Raw genomic sequence first — 19,958 nt, forward strand, 5'->3', positions numbered from 1 at the left:
AACAGCTGCTCAGCAAAGTCTTCAGGGCAGATTCGGAAAATCCAGAACACCCACAAAGGTTTAGTCGCACTAAATTTGAGTTTTGTGCAAGATTACTAGAAAAAAAAAAAAAAGGTACAGGAATACTGATAAGCACTCTTATTCAACCAATAGCATTTGGAGGAAAGCAGGCTGTAACTGTAATTAAGAGGCCTTCTGAGTTAGATACAAGTTTAAAATTCACATTACGCCATTTCTGTGACACCAAGCAGGGTGTTTCAGTTGACTCATCTGTAAAATGGCAACAGGAGTATCTTCGTGGTAGGGACACGGACAGTAAGCATATAATGTGATAAAGAACTTAGCACAACCCAGCACAAGAAACACTCATCAATGCATTTTTTTAAATTAAAAGCAAATCAGTGCAATAAACATGTATCTCTTTCAACCATTACTAGAATCAGCTTATAAACTTGTTTGTGAAGTTAGGAGGCTCATCCCTTTACACATTTCTTAAATTTGCTGTCTCCTCTGCTATCCTCCTAAATAGCCTATGTAGGGAAACTTAGTGATTAAGAGCCATTATTCTGGAGTTCTGGAAACATATTGTAATGCCATGCAAAACTTGAGGTGACCACCTGTGTGACTCTGGACAAGTCATCCAGCCACCCCAAATTCACTTCTGTAAAAAGGGGCTGCTGTTAGAACTAAATGGGAATACACCTAAAGAACTTAATGTAAGGCACACAGTAAGTGTGGGACAGAAGGTACTAGCTAGTCTTACATCAGGTTTCATCTTTCTTTACCTGAGTGAACACTTTAGTGTCCTAACTTTAGAGCCCCTCTCCTCATCTGGCAAAAGCCCGGCACAGTAGCCCATCTGCTTTTCTTCTTGTCGCTCCCTTTCCTGAGTCTGTTGCATCAGCAACTTTAACTTTACTTAAGAGTCTGGAACCAAACAGCTTTACTTAGGCTGCTTCCTCTGACCTGTCACTCACAGATCTCCTATCTGACTGTTTTTAAATACCCAACTCCTGAGTCACTGCCTCTAAGGCTGCCCTCTGTAATTTAATTAGCCCTTCCTGTGTGTTGCCACATAATCACCAGTGCATTTGACAAACACAGGGCACTATAATTATCTGCCTCATGCATGAGTAAGGCACACACGGTGCACGATCACCTTTTTATTTCTAGTACCTAGCACAGGGCCTGGGACATAGCTAGCGCCCAAACTTTTGGTGTCTCCCAGTGAATGCTGGAGAGTTTTGTAGGAGCTGGAAATGGGATATTCTCTTTGTTTATCTGGACATGGACAGAATGGTACCCTAGTTGCACAGAACGAAGTTAACACGCGGAACAGCCGCCTCTGTAACACCCCCTGGTTGGTACTTACTTGACAATGGGATCTGAAAGCTGTAGGCCTTCCAGGCTTAGGTTCTGCAGCTTGGTGCAGTGAGACAGAAGGCCATGGAGGGTATTCACATTTATAACAGAGTTTGACAGGTCCATGTGCTGTACTCGGAAAGGGCTGCACACAGAAGAAAAGAAAGAGGCTCTATGAGGTGCCTCAGCTGTTCAAGTCAAATCTGACTACTACGTCTTTTCAAATGAGTGGTGAGTCATAAATAAGACCATTAATACACATTCTGAGTATTGAACATAGTTCTGGTCATAAAACAAAACAAATTGCTACCAGCTGATTTCCATTCCCATGCTCAGTGTTTTTTTACAATTTGAGAGGATTTTGGCCACATACATACGTTGCCATCAATACAGTTCTAGGTACAGTACATACAAGGATATAGAGCCTAGAACGACTCCATATTTCTGGTGGGGGTGAGTGAGTAGGCAGTGGTGCTATTTACTAAAGTAGGAGACAGTGGAGGAACAAGTTTTTTTTTTTGATATAGGGTCTTGCTATGCAGTTTGGACTCATCTTACTATGTAGTTTGGACTCAGTAATATTCCTGTCTCAGCCTTGCCAACGCTGGGATTACAAGCATGTACTACACCTGGTTCTGGGGCCGGCATGGCATGCAGTACTGAGGATCAAACTTGGGACCTTGTGCTTGCCAAGCAGGTGCTTAGACTGCTGAGCTATCTCCCCAGCCCCAAATTTTAAGGGGAAATCACGTTTAATTTTAGATATGGTAACACTGATTTGGATAAAACCCAGGGATAAGTTTTAAGGCAATTAGAAACATGATTTTGAAAGAGAAGGCTGAGCTACAGCTAAAGGCAGGAGAGTGCTAAGTAAAATGGTAGGTATACAGGACACAGCTTGTCCACCAACAGTGTGGACATTAAAAGAAAAGCAGAAGTAATAAACAGTGATATGATCAAAGAAATAACATGCGTAAAGGAGACAAAGAGGGACCAACCTTGGCAGTAGACAAAACAGAGGAAGAGGAGGTTTTGATAATGGAAAGAAGGGAAAAAGTCCTATAGCAGAGAGAGATGTTTTGTTTTGCCCTTAACTGTGCTGTCTTCAGCTTATTTTTCTTTTCAGTAGTCTGCTGAAACATGATTTAGCAGTAAACCTTAAGTGTGTATAATTATCAGCGTCAGACAAACAGTTTCTCAAAAGTCTATCAAACAAAGACAAAGAGGGTTTTTTTCAGGTTGCAGTTCTGTCCACGACAGGGCAGAAAGCCCGAACTATATACCTCCCACTTTCTAAATTATAAGGAAAGGAGTGGGCAGCCCTTACCTGCCAATGAGTGTATGAGTGTTCTGCCCTTTTTACTTTGTAAGATTCATACTTCCCATTGCTGAGGACCCAACCCAAGGGGCTACATGAACCGTGGGGAAGGGGACAGTGCTAGGGCTTGAGCTAAGGGTCTCGTGCATGCCAGGGCAGTGCTCTAACACTGAGCCACGCCTCTAGCCCCCTTCAGTGAACATCTTTGATCTGGAGAAGAGCTCAAAAGTAATCCTGAAATACAATGAGAACAGTGGCATTAAAAATCGTGCCATGGGGCTGGGGAGATAGTCCGGCAGTCTACGCGCCTGCCTGGCAAGTGCAAGGACCCAGGTTCGATTCCCAGTATTGCAGGCCCTGAAACCAGGTGTGGTGAAACCAGGTGTGATGGCGCACACCTGTAATCCCAGTGCTGGGGATGCTGAGACAGGAGGATCACTATGAGTCTGAGCTGGGTAGCAACACCCTGTACCAAATAAATAAGGAAAGATTAAAAGAAATTGTGCCATGTTCAACCTGTGGGCCACACAGTGCGACACACAATTAACACCCCACACTGTACAGATGACCTGACTTAGACCATGAATAAAAGAAATTTTGATCTGTTTCTGTCTCAATATTTAAGTAAAGTCTTTTCCAAGGATTTTTCTTTTGTACCTGAAAGTTTCAACCAAAGGTTGGTCCATAAAGGATCGTGAGCAGCGGAAGGCAACCACTCCTCGAGACAGCAGCCGACCAGTCCCATCTGGGTGCAGATTTCTACCTGAGAGGTCTAGAGTCTGCCAAAGAGACTCATCAAACCTAGAAGAGAAGAGGGGCTGGACCTGGTAAGTCAGTTACAGTGAATCCTGGAGGCCTTCGAGCTCATTACCGCGGAGGACACAGCTGCTTAATATCCTTGAAGGAAACTTCTAAGGAAACTTTGGTTTTCAGGTAGCCTACGTAATCAACTATGCTCCTTCTCATGTGGGATCATAACATGAACAAATATCCTTCTTTTTACCTGTTTCCAATTTAGCTGGTTCAGTACTAAAATTAGGACCGCTGATGTTCCAGAATTGGAGAACAAAATTCTAGAATCTGATTCAACACAACAAGCTTAAAATTGACTATTCAAATTGCTTCATTAATTAGTACTAGGTGAGTGGGTTCAAAACTTCCCTAAGCAATCCTACTTGCCATTCTTGTTAAGCATGGCTAGATCTCAATTATCAAAAATATTATGCCAATAAAACTGAGGGAAGAAAATCTAGTACTATTATAGGATATACCTGTTAGAGACATGTCCTAGGAAAACTGAGTCATGGTGCGACTCTGCTTTGTAGTACCTTACATCACATCCTTATACATGTATTCATGTATGTGTGTGTCTGTATGCATGTGTGAATTAATGTGAAAGGAACCAGGAAAAGTAATCAGATTATGGACAGTGTTGCTAAAGTAGAAGGAAGTTCTAAAAAAGTACTGAGCAGCAGGGTCTTCTACTATCTACAGTTGAAATTTAAAATAATTTTGCTAAAAAGTATCAGGATGTGATTTGACTCCTATTACTGAAAAGATTGACTATACATATGACATCCTCAACAGTCGGCACTCTTGTAGTTTCTTGCCCAGACCAAGATCAACTTGTGAGAAAATCATACCAGGTCATGCCCGGGCTATCTCAAATCTCATGCCTTACTTTAAGCCTTTTAGAAGGCAAACAGCAGCTTACCCAGCATTCCAGGACAATCTGGGAAAGTTTTGAAATATATATATCTTTGCCATACACAGTAAAATGTATTCAGGAGTTATCTGAATCCTCAGTCGCACATCATCAGTTATGGTTAAGCTGCAGAGCTGGCCAGACCTTAGGTTCCTGCTTTACTGCTTGCCTCTGCAATATCTTCATCCATAAAAATGAGATAACAGAAATGCTATCACTTCCCACTGGGTGGAACGTTGAATGCTAACAGTCCCTGGCACGTAGTTATAACTGACATTTACGGCACTAAAATGAACAGTAGTGGACTCGCTGAGGGAGATGTGGAGCACGGCGTGCAAAAGAGCAGACATACAGCACCGCCCAGTCTTCTGACCTATTGCGTTATGTGAGCACTGTTAATTAATAGTATTGCACTGTATTAGGGATTTTTTGCTAAAAGAATATATTTTAGATGTTTTTCTAACCAAAAGGGCAGCTATGTGAAATGGGGGGTATGTTACTATGCTTTGGTAAATATTTTACTGAATGTACATCAAAACATCATGCATTCCTTAAATATAAATAACATTTAAAAAAAAGTAAACAGACTCTTCATGAGGGGACAGATACACAGCTGGTGGATAAAGGAAATAAACTGGGGATTCTTTGGTGGCAATAAGGACAACTCAGCTGACACTTGCATTCTAGGTGTGCAAATCTGTCTTCTAAGCAAACAAACAGCCCACTCCAGCAGATCGCTATACTGCCTTATTTCCAGCACAGCCATGGCAAGGGGCTCCTTTGGCCTGAGGGACATCTAGATCTGTGGAGCGAGATGTCAGAAGGAAGGTCTCCAAAGGAAGCAAAAATGACCAGGGTATAAGGTAGAGCTGAGAGGAGGTGGAGCTGGCAAAAGAATTCCAATTTAAAAGCAGTTTTTGGGCCATATGTGTGGCTCACAGTACGTCTGGCATACACCAGCCCTGTGCTCCATCTTAAGTGCCATATAAAAAGGAAAAAAAAAAGATTTGTTTTCCTTGCATCAGGCTTATTACTGTTCCAGCTCACCAGCCATATTTAAAAAAAGCACTTCAAAATACAAGCAAAGAACACCTTCGCCTTTTCCTGGTGCTCACCACACCTCTGAGCCAGGCACCTACTCCAGTATCTTTATACTGCGTCCTGTAACCTCCCTGCATGGAAGTTGCTGTTGTCTACATTTCAACAGGACTGAGGTCAGAAGTGTCACGAATTTGCTCAGGTCATGCAGGGCCTATGTGGGAGGGGCTGAGCTTACACAGGGGTCTGAGACCAGAACCCTGGCTTCTCGCCCACTGGGCCCCAGGGGGACACAGCTGTCTTCACAGCCACCCAGAACTCCCTCCACTCTAAGCACAGTGCCTGGCTAACACAGGTGCTGAAATGGATGTGGGACAATGAGGCTGTCAGGAATGGGAGGTGTTTATACCTCAGCAAACACCTCTCTTCTGCTGTGAGGTGAGGATCCTAATTAAGGAAGATAGTTAGTCTGCTTAGGGCTGCTATATCCACACATACATACATGCCTCTGTGTGTGTGTGTGTGTGTTTAAGCTTTACCAGCTTTACCATACTGCAGTGGATATACAAGCTTCCCCCCCTCCACCCAAAGGGGTGAACAGTACTTACGCAAGGCGGTACCACCTCCTACAGACACTGGAGACTCTCAGCAACTCGGGGAGACAGAGACAGGAAAAAATCCCCAGGAGAAGCTCATCTGGGAGGGAGTCCCAGGAAACACCTAGGTAGAGACAAAATTTCCTGGCACTGATCTCCTCTGTCAGGCCTGTGCGTCTTTGCTAGCATGTAAAGGGTACATAACGTTTAGCCTAAAGGGGCGGTTGACACCAACTGAATGTCTCATTGTCACGTTTCCTTTGCTGTCCAAACCACTGTTTACACACCCTGAAATGAGTCCCTCATTTTCTTAATAGCAAGAAGAGAGAAAACCAAGAGTACTTTTCTTATCATTCTTCCCTTCAAAACCAGCCAGCCAAGGGGGGGACATTAATGGGGCCAGAGAGCAAGCTTCCAGCCCATCAGAGTACTGTGATAGTTTGGGTCACAAGAAAGGCCTTGTTCCCGACTGGGGTGGACTCAAAGCCTTCCTCCCTCTCCTTTCAGGGGTACAGGAAGCACACTGAAGTCCACGCACCTCACGGAGCAGCAGCACAAGGGTGCAGTCCGTTAATTCCCCAAATATGAACTGGGACCCTACTACAGTGGCCAGGAGTACTGCTTCACGTATGCAGGGAAGAGCAGCAAACATTATGACAGACAAGTATTTCACCTTCACGAGGCAAACATGCCAGTGAGGGAGGACAGACATTCACATTCGAGAAACAGTGCAGGACGGGACACAGCCAATTCAGCAAGGCAAGGGAGGGAATGGAGCGTTTAGGGGCTGGTAACCACGTCTGAACCGTGGTCAGGGAGGCCTTCGGAGACAGTGGCCACTAAGCAGAGGCTTGAAGCCACTAAGAGAGTGAACTGTTGAGTACAGAGAGTGTGTTCTAGGTGCAGGGCACGCATGTCTGCCTGCAGGAACGGCAAGGAGGCTGGCACTGAGGGGCACAGGAAGGCAGGAGCAGCAGGCTCACGGAGGCTTCCTGTGCGCGATAAGGGCGCTGGTGGGCTCTCACGTGAACAACTACAGCATTCTGAGCCAAGTGACAGGATTTCACTGGAGTTCTAAAATGATCACTCTGGCTGGGTATTGTGTTCAGGACAGACTGGAGGGGTAGAAAGGTGGATGCAGGAAGACCACTTTTCCTAGTCTTACAATACCGAGTCTTAAGTAGCTATTCAACAAGTACTAATCTCTCGCCTATGAATACACACAAGAAAAGCCCACAAGATCAGGACAATAAGCGGCCAAGTCAATGGGTAGGCACCAACGAAACACTGGTGTTGATGAGTTCACAACCTGCTTTTCTAGTCTCTCTGCCTCCACCTGACTGTCTAACTAGAGTGATAACCTTTTCCCGCAAACCTAGTTTAAAAACACCAGCGTCTATAGACCATCTACACTATACTGCGAACCACACAGGGACGGGAGGCATAATGCGCGGCATCAGGATGGTGACAAACATGACAGCAGCTGCCCCGAGCAGTGTCCCCACAGGTTTCCCAAGACAATCACACCCTTCCCTCCACTAGAACTTTCCAAAGGAGCTCCAAAATACGCCAGTCTGTGCTGCCAGCTCGGAGTTCAAAGCCTTCATGCCAGGACTCAAGGCATTTTTTCTAGGCTCCTTATCTGGAAATGGATTCCAGCCACTTGAGGCATTCCATAGCTCTTCGATTGAATCATCTGCTTCCTGTCTCAGTGCCTCCTCTGTGCCCCGTGCTCCCCACTGCTACTCTCTATTTAAACTCAAATGGCTCGTAAAGCCCCAACTCCTAGAATGTCTGCATGGGATCAGCAAGGACTTCTTTTGTGCTATGATCTCACTATTTCCTGATCCTCAGCTCCTACTAGCCCACAAGTTCTGAGGACTATTCTTTTTCTTAACATTCTTCGTACTTCAAGGAGCTAGCTCAAAGTCTAACCCAGTCATCTGTTTATGTATTTACTGAGCATGTGGTACCCTCTACTGAAGAATGAGCAGGAGATGAGCAGTTGCTCAATCAATGTCTCTCTGTCTCTTTTTTTAATCATTTATTTATTTATTTGATATAAGAACTTGCTGCACTGCTTAGACTCAGAGTGAAACTCCTGTCTCAGCCTCCGTAGTGCTGGGGTTACAGGTGTGTGCCACCAAGTACCCAGGGTTTCGGGCTAGTATGGGATGCAGCACTGGGAATCAAACCCAGGTCCTTACACTTGCCAGGCAGACTCTTAGACCACCGAGCTATCTCCCTAGCCTGCCTGTCTCTTCTTTAGAGAACAAAATTAAAGCAATGACTGAAGTCCTGAAAGGTATGAGCAGAAGAATGAAGGGAGATTATCCACTCAGTCTTGGGCCTCAAACTGCGAAGATAGCTGGAGGTTGCAGTGAGGTTTCTCAGGGTTATAACCTTTCTGTAGCTGCTCAAGTTCTTCCACTGTCAATGTGGATGGAGGACAAAGGTGCTCGAACCAGTTCCTGCCTGCTCAACAAATAAGAAAAAGTCAAAAGAAAAGCTTTTCTCAAATGTCTCCTTTTCTGACTTCTCCTGCCTCTTACATATACAGGCAAGATTCTAGCAGTTGATCTGCCAAAAAAAAAAAAAAAAGTCACATCTTTACATAGTTTGACTCCAATAGGTTGAAAATTTACTATGATGCATACAGCCGCCCTGCTAGCAGGTATGCAGAGCCCTCAGCCAGTCTGTAAACTACTGAACTGCGGAGCAAGCTCAGCTTTGGTAGGAATCCCAGCTATGCTGCCCCCAAGTGTGTGAATTTCAGCAAGTTACTCCATCTCTCTGGGCCTGTTTTCCTTTGCAGCAGCGAGGATAAACAGATTTATCTCACATAGCTGTACGATGATGTGCGTGTTAAACGATGTCTGAAGGAGGATTAAGTAACAAGTAAAGTAGCTGCCACTACACTCTGGATCTTAACTGTTCCCGAGGGCCAGTTGGACTTTGACAACTGATTGGATCATGAAAGTGTTAAACCCATACATGGATTAATCCACTGAGCTCATAGCTGAATGGGCTGTTAGGAGTGGGGCCCAGAGAAAGGCAGCCAGAGGCAGGACCTCTGGGGACCACATCTTTTCTCTGGCCTCCCCCTCCTGGATTCTTTGCCTTCTGTCACTGCTTCCTGGCTGCCAGGAGGTGATCAGCTTGCCTCTGCCATGACGGTTCGGGCTTGCCACAGACCTAAGACAATGGAGCCAGCCAACCACAGACTGCAACCAGGGGTCCAAACAAAGCTCTTCTCCTCGAAGTTGTTTTTCTCAGGCCATTTGTCACAAGGGCAACAACCTAACATAGCAGTGGGCAATCAACTTTCTCATTTCTATTCCTCTCCTTCCCCCACTAAATCTGTATATTTTCCTTTTATAAAAATCTTTTCATTTCAGTGCCGCTTTAATCTTTCTCCAATGAGCTAAAATTCAAGGAATAAGCAGGGTTTCGAGTTTACCCAAACTTGAGATCTTCAAAAGCAGAAGCTGAAGGTTTGACATCAAGTTCCTTTTGAAAGTAATGCCAGGAAGTACAGGAAGAAGTGAAGAGGACAGGCAAGGGAGGGAAGGAAGCCAACCCAGGGTATGTGCATGAGCAGATTACCATTAAGGTCAGTGGCTTCAAATTTTCTAGGGATTCGAGGAAACCAAGGTCAGTGGCTTCAAATTTTCTAGGGATTTGAGGAAACCATCTGGAACGTGCACCAGAGCTGTCCCACACAACGACACGGGTGCTGCTTGGCTGGGTACAGAACGTAACACCCCAGCATTCCCTGCCCAGAGAAAAACCCTCGAGCGTGGAGTCATATCTATGTGCAGAAAGCCTCTGGCATTCGAGGGATGGTGAGCTTCAAGCGCTCTGGATGGGGCACCCACAGTGCCCACTAAAGATGGCTGGGAAAAGAAACTAGGAAAGCTCGCTGTGAAATGCAAAGCAAGTAAGGTCAACAAAACACACCAACAATTAGGTCAGTTCCTCTTTTATACAGGGAATCAAGAACAAACAGGAGAATAATAGGAAATAAGACAGTGTTAAGGAGAAAAGTCTGACAGCGATGAATGCAGAGGCCAGCAAACCTAGCCGAAGAGTTGTGCAAGAGAAGCGGCCAGGCCGGGTGGGCTCTGTGTTGCCCCTTTCCTTTCTACCTGCCCAACCCCAGTCATCCTCAGATTTCAGCTGAAATGTCACTTTCTCCCAGCAGTACTCCCTGATATTACCACCAAAGTCCTATGTCCAAGCTTGCACACCTAAGCCAGTACCTGACACATAATTGGCACTTGCTAAACATTTGCTAACTACCTTACGCCTTCTGCTCATCACACATAGTAAATATGCATACTTCTAGTGTGCCAGCCTAACCCTCCAATAATCACAAATGCTGAGTGTCTAGGGCAGAGCCTACCACTGAACACTAGAAACTACTCAAGTGATCATTTACAAAGGAATGACTGACATTCTGGAGAAGCACGTCAGGCTTTACTTGATACATTAGGAGGATGGCTGGCCTCTAGGATCAGTTTCCTCACTTGTGAGATGAAAAGGTTAGCCTATGAATCCACTTTCCACTAGAGCACTTGTGGGTGCTTGACTGAAGCACTAACAGTGCGAGTTGGATTAACCCAGAGTTCCTGCCCAGTGGCCCCACTGGGAAATGAACTAATAAATAAATACACAGCCTACCAATTAAAACTGGCAACCACAAGGAACCCTAAAAAGTCTCAGATGCTAATCTTAGCAACAACCTGTATACTAGCATTATTATTCCTGTTTTACAGATGAGGAAATATTTTAGTGGACTTAAGTAACTTCATCAACTACTAGGTAATTCAGCAAAAGACAGCTTTGAGTTTCCAAACTTCCCTGCTGCAAGGCAAAGGTGCAGAGTCATAAGAAGTGGAAGTGTCATGACTTGCCCAGGGGCAGGGGCACTGGTGCTGGGGTGCAGTATCTATAAAGGATTGGCACAGCATCCTCGGTGTAAGAGAGGTGAGGCTGAAGACAATGATCCAGTGCACAGTGCTGATACCTTGGTAGTACGCCAGCACGGGTGACAGGTGCGGGGTGGGAGGGTCAAAGAAGCTGCAACTGATAAAAGGGACAAGGTCATATGAGTGGCACATGGCAGAGTAAGAACTCAAACCCAGGTCTCAATTCAAAGCAGGCTCTCTGCTCCATCATATGCTAAGGAAATCTATGCTAAGTTTAGAAAAAGCGAGAATTAAACCAGACTTGCTTTGAAAAGAGTAACCAATCGGTAGTAGAGGGAAGACAGTGTTAAATATTGATGCTGAGAGGCTCAGATGGGTTCACCATGAAGTGGAAGGACCATGGATAAAAGTCTTAGATAAAAGCCAAGTACCTGAGGTTCTACTCTTGCTGACCACAGGACAACTCCCCATCCTAGCAGCCTAGGGTGGGGGTACAGCAGACTGGAATTGGCCGCTTTCCCAGAAGATGGGGCAGAACTTTTCTTTAATAGCTGTTCTAATGGCTGGCATCTAGGCTGTGACATGCTTAATCTAATTTTACGTGCCATATTTAATTCTCAAAACATCAGCCATCTGTTTCCTGGATTCTTGACTATGTTGCTGCCTGGTCTGCTTGCCGAGAGGAAAGGAATATCCGGAGGCTTCGCTTGCTTTTGCTAAACCCATCAAGGCTGCACAGCAGCCCTGCACAAAAGCAAACGATGATAAAGCTTCAAGTCTTCGGTCTTCAAAAGCACAGACCGTCATAAGGGATGCTTCAGAGCCTGAAAACGCTAAAACCTGTTTGCTGGTGATAACCCACTCCCACCACTGCTTCCAATTCCTCTTCGGGTGGAAACCCAACTTTCCAAGACTGTAACCCATCACCACCTGTGCCTTGCAAATTCCTCTGGAAAGAGTAGTTCATAGGAGAGTTTTCTACGCATTTGATCATTGTAATACAGATAATTCAGCTTATGTTACCTATTTATTTCTCAGAACTCATACTCAGATTAAAAATCTGAGTATTCCTAGTATCCCAAACTTTACTTTTAAAATTGTTCTTTTTCGGCCATCCAATAATGTGGCACTGAGGCTGTTCCACTCTTTCCTTCTTTAGGGGTTCACTTCACAATTGCTTTTCCTGGCTTGTTTCAAATAGTGACACTTTTCTGGGGAACTATTTTGCCTATTTTGCCTTCCTAGTGAGTTCTTCCATTTCCCAGGAAAAATAAAGAGAAAACATGAGATGGCGCTAGCTTTTAATATATTTTGGCTAAGACAAAACGGAATTGGGGCCAGGGAGATGGCTCAGTAGAATAAGCGCTTTCCTGTGAAAGCGCAAGGGCCTGAGTTCAATCCCTGGTTCTGCCCCCCCAAAACAAACAAACAAACAAACAGAAGAAAACAAAACATAGCAAAATGAAGTAGGATCCCCATTGTAACCCCTAGCCTCACAACTCTTAGTTCTATGAAAAATTTACTCAACCCTGGGGATAAAAGGAACCAACAGAAATTGAAACTTGGGGAATAAAGTAGGGATATAAACTCTATGACCGCAACATAGAGTTTTGCTCATGTTCAATGTTGTATTCCCAATCCCAAGAATGGCACTTGATAAATATTTGCTAAAATGAATGAATCAATCAGCGAATGAACGACAGGAAACTGAAACACACAGAGATGAATACAAGAGTCCCAGAAAGTCTCCCACAAAACTGGATCATCATGAAATCAATTTAGTAAATTTGACTAGCAATATCTTTGGAAGGGGAAAAAGTTTTGGGAAACTCTCACCTCCAACACACATCAAGGATTATAATATGAAATACATATTGTTACTCGTTAACAAAGTTGCGTGAAAAATGTATGACCCAGGGTATTAAAACAGGCTCCCAGGCCTCCCAGAGCTGTCAGATGAGAATCTCAGGAATCTTGCACTTTGCACAAGTTCCCTTGGGGATTCTGATAGACTCTGAACTTCAGTCTGCACTCTGAGAACCTTTCCAGGGTCTGGAATTTCAAGCAGTCTAACAGCCATGGAAGAGCTGATCAACACATTAATTCAACCACATTTTCAAGGCCATCACCTGTTTAAAGGGCAGGGAACAGGCATTTAATGACCATAAATAAAATCTGATTGTCTCCTTTGTGCACGTTAGTGGCTTCCAGGCTAGGCTGTGTCTTCCCAAAACCTTCCACTCATTCACCCCAGTGCAAATCAGACCTGTGCAAGTACAGCAGGCCCCAGAGCTCTAATCTTCCAAAATAAACAGATAAAAGATTTTGCTGCCAGATATGAGACTGGGTTGAGGCTTAATGGGAAAGACTGCTTAGCAGACAACTAACAAAAACTCACACCCCAAGCTAGGAATCAGATCTCTATGTGTGCAGGCCTGTCCTGTCCTCCCCTAATCCTGGCAGAGCTATCAGCCACCTGTCCTGACAACTGGAGGCAAAACTTCCTGGAATGAGGATGTAGCTCCATGGAAGGCCTAGGCTTCTGGAAAGCTAGCAGGAATTTTCTACACCAGCTGCCTACCCCCTTGCCTCCATCTACAACAATTAATCAAACTACATGTATGTAAGTTCATGCACATACAAATGTATAATACTATTTTCTGTCTCCTGTTACTTTTCGCTCCTGGACTTCTTTCTTAGCTTAAAAAAATGTTGGAACTTCCATTTTTACTCAGTGTAAGGAAGATGGTCCATTATCTCTCTGAATGGGAACTCAATCACTTCTGTACAAGAGAATCTCTCTCTCTGACCCTGTAGAACAATACCGTCAAACCTCTTAGAGCTTTCAAATACACAAACAGCTTAATGAGGCATGCGGGCTATAGGTTTGCCACCGCTGCCCCACGACACTCACCCCACGACACTCACCGGCTGAGCTACTCCTCTGTTGGTGGTTTTAGTAGCAGTCATGTATTTCCTGGGATGAGCTAGCTGCTCTTACGGTTTTTTTTCTCTCCAACTTGATTTGCAAATTTCTAGGATAAACAAATTCCCTATATTTCCATCTGGTTCCCACACTGCCTTGCTTTAAAGAAAAGCCTTTTTTATTTACATTTGTGTATGTATGAATGTGGAAGGACACACAGGAATTACACTTTATGTCAAAGAACACTGATACAGGACAAGTTAACTGCAATCTGTTCATTTTCACAGAAGTGTCTTTCACCATACCTGCTTTGAAACACCAAATTGTCAGTGCTGTGTTCCAGATATTGAAAATAGTACTGGCATTAAAAATTTTTAAGGGGCTGGGGAGATGGCTCAGTGGAATAAGCGCTTCCCTGGGAAGTGCAAGGGCCTGAGTTCAATCCCCAATTCCACAAAAAAAAAAAAAAAAAAATTTTTTTTAAAGAGGAGCTTATGGGTTTGGCTTAGTTGTTTAAGCGCCTGCTTGGGCAAACCCAGTCAGGCCCAGGGGACCACAGTTGGATCCCCAGCTCCACATGCCTTAGCAGACCTGCCCTCAAGGCAGCCTGAGCCAGCCAAAAAAAAAATCCTTCTCAACTTTAGGGCTGGGGAGAAAGCTCAGCAGCACAAGCACCTGCCTGGCAAACGCAAGGCTGTGAGTTTGCTTTTTATTACCAATAAATAAATAAATAAAGAAAGAAAGAAAAATAAAGAAAAAGAGTTCTAGCCAGGCATACTGGCATATGGCCTCTTGACTAATATTAACTGGGTTTACTTGAGGAGTGTCATGTATCAGCAGCACACTAAGAAGTTTACGTAACCTCACTTCATCTTCATACGTAAAGAAACTATGATGAGGGCGGATGCTCAGAGAACTTTCCGAAGTGGGTAAAGAGGTGGGCACATCAAATTCAGATTTGCCTGACCTCCCAATTCTCTACTGCTTTTCTGATTCGTTCTTCATATAGACTACCCTGGTGCAACTTGACCAGCATCTTTTCTATAGAAAGAGAGCAGAAGTAGCTTTTCTATAGAAAGGGAGAAGGAAGCAATTTTTTTTTAAAAACAACCAACCAACCAACCAACCCATAAACCCTTCCACAGAAGAAGCCAGAGGGGAAAACTTAAGAGATATACTTGTTTACCTTGGATCTAGAAGACTTCATTAAAATTTTTAAAAAAATTTTAATTAATTTATTTATTTCATATAGGGTCTGTCTATGCAGTTTAGACTCACTTATAGTGATCTTCTGGTCTCAACCTCCCCAGCAGGGGAGAGTTTACAACTGTGTGCCACCATGCCTGGCTTTGGGGCCAGCAGGGCATGCGGTATCGTGGATTGAACCCAGGCCCTTGTGCTTGCCAGGCAGGCGCTTAGAATGCTGAGCTATCTTCCCAGTCAAGACTTCATTTTTTAATAATTTGTTTACCATTACCAAATTTCAGCCTCTGATTGTATCTACACACAATTTCAACCACCTCCTAACTGTGTTGTCCTCACATATCTCTTAACAAGCTTCCAAACTTCTTTCCTCTACTCCCTAACGTTTCACATTAGCACAGCAGTGTCCCCTCTTAAAAGGCTCAGTCAGATAATAGCAGAGCTCTGCTTAAGACCACCTCTTGCTGCACTTCCCTCTCCTTCACCTTTCCCATTCCAGTCCTGGCCTGTAGCTCCCCTGGTAAACAGGTCATTCTTTCCCTAAGGCTCTCAGAATAAAGGCTGCTCCTTTTGCTTGGAGCTCGTTTCTCCAAGATAAGAGTATGGCACAACCTCTAGTCTCCTGTTTGCCTTAAAGGCCACTGTCAGGCTTTCTCTCAAAGCTCTGTTTAAATCTTATCTACCCTCTCATCCCAGGACTCCAACTCCCTTCTGAGTTACTTTATTTTTATGTTTAGCCATAGCACTTAGTATTATGTTCTTACATTCGACATAAAACATCCTACTCATTGTGTTGATTGAATTTTCTCTTTAGAATGGAAATTCCATGAAAGTAGAAATGTTTACATTTGGTTCACTGGTGTACCTTCATCACCTAGCACAATGCCTAACAAACAGAATGCACTCAGCAAATATTTGCTGAAATACTTTTTTAAATACTTACTAGCAAGAAAAACTGATCAAGTCAATGCATGTCAAGCCATGCTTGTGGGACCCTAGGACTTTGAGTACTCCGTGGTTCTGATCCATTCAGAAGGTGCTCATTCATCTGCTTAAGAAAGCCAGGGTTTGAGAAGCTATTAGGAAAGATAACATGTGGTGAAGTCTAGCTACATTTTAGACAATTCTAACTGTGGAGGATGATCCTGGGGTAAAGAAGGCTGAAATTATTATGAGTCTATTACAATAGTTTAGGCAAGAGATGAGGGCTTTCAGAAATATTTACTAGATAAGAAGGAAAGATATGCTGACTGATCAGATGTTGCAGAACGATTAGACATTGGGGTCTTCTGACTTACATTTTTGGGTTAGGTGACAGAGCAGATAATGCCCCAGTAAGACAGAACATCCCAAAAGAAGCTCATTTGAGAGTGGGCCTGGCGACTTAGACTAAGATCTGTTTTTGCAGCCCACTGACAGCGTGAGTAGAACAGAAAGCTCACTCAGGGGTTCAAAGCAGCAGAGTATAAACAAAAAGAATCCTTTAAGCAGAGCATTGTTTATGTCCCCATTTATCAGTGGCCCTGAGCTGCACTTTGGGCCGCTAGATTCCCTCCTAAGGAAAAGACACGAATGTTTTCTCACGGGTTAAAAGTTTCAAGTTGACTGCACACCAGAAGGTAAAGACTTACATAACCACGGTGGACTTCAACGATGGCTGGCTCCATTTCATTGGAAAATCACTTTTAAACTGGGCGATTTTAAAAGCAATCCATCCTAAAGATCCTCTAACAAAGGTTTACCAACAAAGTAGTTCGATCCGCCCCTTACAAAACTAACAACTTTATGCTCATACGTTACCTGGAAAGTTCTCTCGATTGAGCCTAGGCCTGCGGATGATCACAAAATCTTTATCATTTCCTTTGCTCTTCAGCCTTTTCCGCGGGGGGCTCTGTGGGAGGCCCAGGTTTGAGAGCAATTCCTCAGGGATGTTCTCACTGTCCACCTCCTCTTTCTCAAGGGCGGAGACCCCCATGCCTGACAACAGTTCAGAGGTCTTGCTGGAGTCCCAGCCCCATGTGAAACTGGTGGTAACGTTGCTATTCTGGTCTGGAATCTCCTGGAGGTGCTTCCTGTGGAAGGGCACAATATCATCCCCTTTCTTTTGAAAAAAAAAAAAACCCTAAATAATTTCAGGGTAGGCATGAAAAAAGCAGCAAGTTATGCTTTGTAGGTAACTTTAACCGCAGCTAACAGAATTATATCTTTACATGCCTACTGCTAATTCCCAAGAATAAAAGGGAAAAGAAAGAAAGAAAGAAAGAAAGAAAGAAAGAAAGAAAGAAAGAAAGGAAGAAAGAAAAGAAACAAGTCTGATTTAGGATTTCGCTGGCCTCAAGACTTTCTTCCCTTGGAGGGAACAAGGAAAGGAGTCAGACGGTGATTGTAAACCGTAACAGCAATACCCAATTAGGGAAACCTAATTAAATTGCATCTGACGCCAGAACGGAAGCATCCAGCCATCCACACATCCCCCACGGGAATAAGCAAATTTTTCACTTAACAGCATTAGTAAAAATCTTAGCAGGCAGCAATATTCGCGGCCTAATAGAATTGAGCAGATCCATCCATGGTCTAACCTCTTTGCAATCGACTTACCTGTGCATGGCGTCCACCAGGTCCGGAGTTTTAAATACGTGCATTAATTGGAGAACTGCCCGCCTCCCGGATTCCCGCTTTGGCGCGCAGCAGCTCCCAGCGTGCAACTTTAGCCTCTAGCAGTCAGACCCGGGAAATGTAGCAACGTTCCATTCCTGCAGCGCGCGCGGAGCTCCCAGACCCGCTCTCCCTAAGGCCGCCTTCTGAACCCGCAGCCTTCTGGGAATTGTAGTTCCTCTGGCCGTGCGACTGGCTGCTCCTACTTCCGGCTCAAGCATCTTTGCCCGCCTTCCAGATACCCACAACTCCCCGCGGTGCGGGGCTCGACTGAGCGCGGGGTAGGCGGGGAGACGGAAGTAGGCGGGACTCCTATTGACTGGGAAATGTCAGCTGCTTGACTGGACGGATTTCTTTTCTAGGGAGCCGGGAGGCCTTCTGGTGACAGCCTCCGCCGTCTCCCCTGAGTGTGGGTCTCAGACCCTGGACGGCTGTGGCGTACGCGGAGCTTACCGGTCCCTTCCAGACGCTGTCTGGCGAGATCGGACGGTGAGCCCGAGGGGGGCGCGTGTGAGGCGCGTTGCGGTCGGGGTCCCGGCGGAGCGCTGGCGGGGATAGAGGGGAGTCCGGGGGAGTGAGCGGCCGCCGCGAGGCCCACCCAGCCTCAGCCTTCGGGTCAGGTGAAAGGCGGCGAGCCGGGCGGAGCACGCCTTCACACCTGCTGGCGCCTTTGCCGTAACGCCGCCCTCCTCGGGGAGAGGCCGCCTAGGCTCTGCGTCGGAGGACGGCCCCTTCCACATCTGTAAAATTGGCCCAACAACGACGCACGTCTCCCCGGCTCCAAGTGAGGATAAAAAGAGACAATGCGTGTGAACGCCTATTGTGAAGTAAAGCGCGGTTCAGGGAGAAGCCGTGGTTTAATTTTGGTGGGAGCTGGAGACCGCAGTGGTTCCTGCGTGCAGTGGTAGGAAGGCTGCGTATCCTCCGGCAGCTTTGACAAGCCTCGTACCTGCTAGCAGAGGAATAAATAGGATAACAGTTTGCAAAGGGCTTTACTGGGCGAGCTTGAGGCCGCCAGCAGTGCCGTTCGGAAGTACAGGCTCGAGCGACGGAGTCCGTTGCTTGGCCCCCTACGAGCTAGCTGCATTTAGCTTATTTCTGATTGGAAGAGTTTAGGGGTCTTTGGAGTAGGGAGCATGCCATATTCCAGGCACAGATGACCATGCGGAATCCACAGTGCAAAGTGTGAAACTGCGACCGTGGGAAAACCGGGAGAGGGAAGGAAGCCAAATTTTAACCCTAATAAAAACGAAGATTTATAATGTTCAGGAATAAGCCTGCTTCATCACAAACGTATCAGAATATTAATTCAGTATGCTGTATGATATACGCTTGTGTTGCTTTGAAAACAAACTTAATTCGCTTTCCACTAATTAAATCTCCCTTGCCCCCATGTGTGCTGCTTTCAAGCTTAGTGGCTTGGAAAGTAGCTACCATTTAGCAAAGGAAGGAATTCTGTACCTTTAGTTTACTCTTGAAAGTAATGATTGGTGTAAATACACTTGTTAATACATTAATTTTAAGTGAAGTGAGGCCAAGAATACTAGACTGAGTTCAAGATTCATTAAACTAATGTTAACATATTACAGATATTTTAAAATGCAGCTCCCCATTGTGTATGTATACGGTAGTAATCTCATTTTTGAGAATCGAATATGACAAGGGGATTCTATTTATATAGAAGAGTATTGTGCTTTTTACCTTAGTTCAATCATAGCATGAAGAAAATCTTAAAACTTTAGATTTTTTCCCCTTATGTTACTTAGCTCAGCAGACAAAAGGATGAGGACAATTTCATAGCAAAAAGTTTTCATCTGCTAATCAAATTCAGTTATTTCCCTTGATTAAAGCAAATTTTTAGTTCAATTTAATGCTCTGTGATAGAAAGGACAAGAACTGAGAAGTACTAATTTGTGTGTTTTCTACTTCTCTGTAGATTATAGTCATGCATTTAGCCTACATCAAGTAGTGGCAAGATATTTTTATTTGTGTGTGTGTGTGTGTGTGTGTGTGGCCAGCTCTGCCCACCAGGGGGCGGGGGCTGGCTGGCATGTGGTGCTGGGGGATTGAACCACGGTCCCTGTGCTTTAGCTAAGCTTGTTCTAAGTAAGTGCTTTAGACCACTGAGCCATCTCACCAGCCCCAGTAGTGGCAATATTACATGTAAAGTGAAAAGTTTAATTGTGTGTTAAACAAGTCATTCTTTAAAATAGTTGGTTTGCCA

General features: G+C 44.7%; 2 protein-coding genes across 2 annotated transcripts in view; one reads left to right on the plus strand and one right to left on the minus strand.

The window, feature by feature from the left end:
- The window catches only part of Skp2 (S-phase kinase associated protein 2), a 30,259-nt gene extending 12,402 nt beyond the window's left edge, over positions 1–17,857 (minus strand). The window contains 6 exon segments of the mRNA XM_012514278.2: positions 4–95; positions 1,373–1,507; positions 3,338–3,481; positions 6,032–6,143; positions 16,880–17,151; positions 17,678–17,857. Of these exon segments, the coding sequence (XP_012369732.2) occupies positions 4–95; positions 1,373–1,507; positions 3,338–3,481; positions 6,032–6,143; positions 16,880–17,151; positions 17,678–17,721 (799 nt within the window). The 5' untranslated portion in view covers positions 17,722–17,857.
- A 170-nt stretch (positions 17,858–18,027) lies between these two features.
- The window catches only part of Lmbrd2 (LMBR1 domain containing 2), a 53,260-nt gene continuing 51,329 nt past the window's right edge, over positions 18,028–19,958 (plus strand). Inside the window, exon 1 of the mRNA XM_023712025.1 lies at positions 18,028–18,223. The gene's annotated coding sequence lies outside the window, so the exon portion shown is untranslated. The remainder of the gene's footprint in view (positions 18,224–19,958) is intronic.

This window comes from Octodon degus, unplaced genomic scaffold (genome assembly GCF_000260255.1).
Source record: "Octodon degus isolate 3935 unplaced genomic scaffold, OctDeg1.0 scaffold00002, whole genome shotgun sequence".
Classification (NCBI taxonomy): domain Eukaryota; kingdom Metazoa; phylum Chordata; class Mammalia; order Rodentia; family Octodontidae; genus Octodon; species Octodon degus.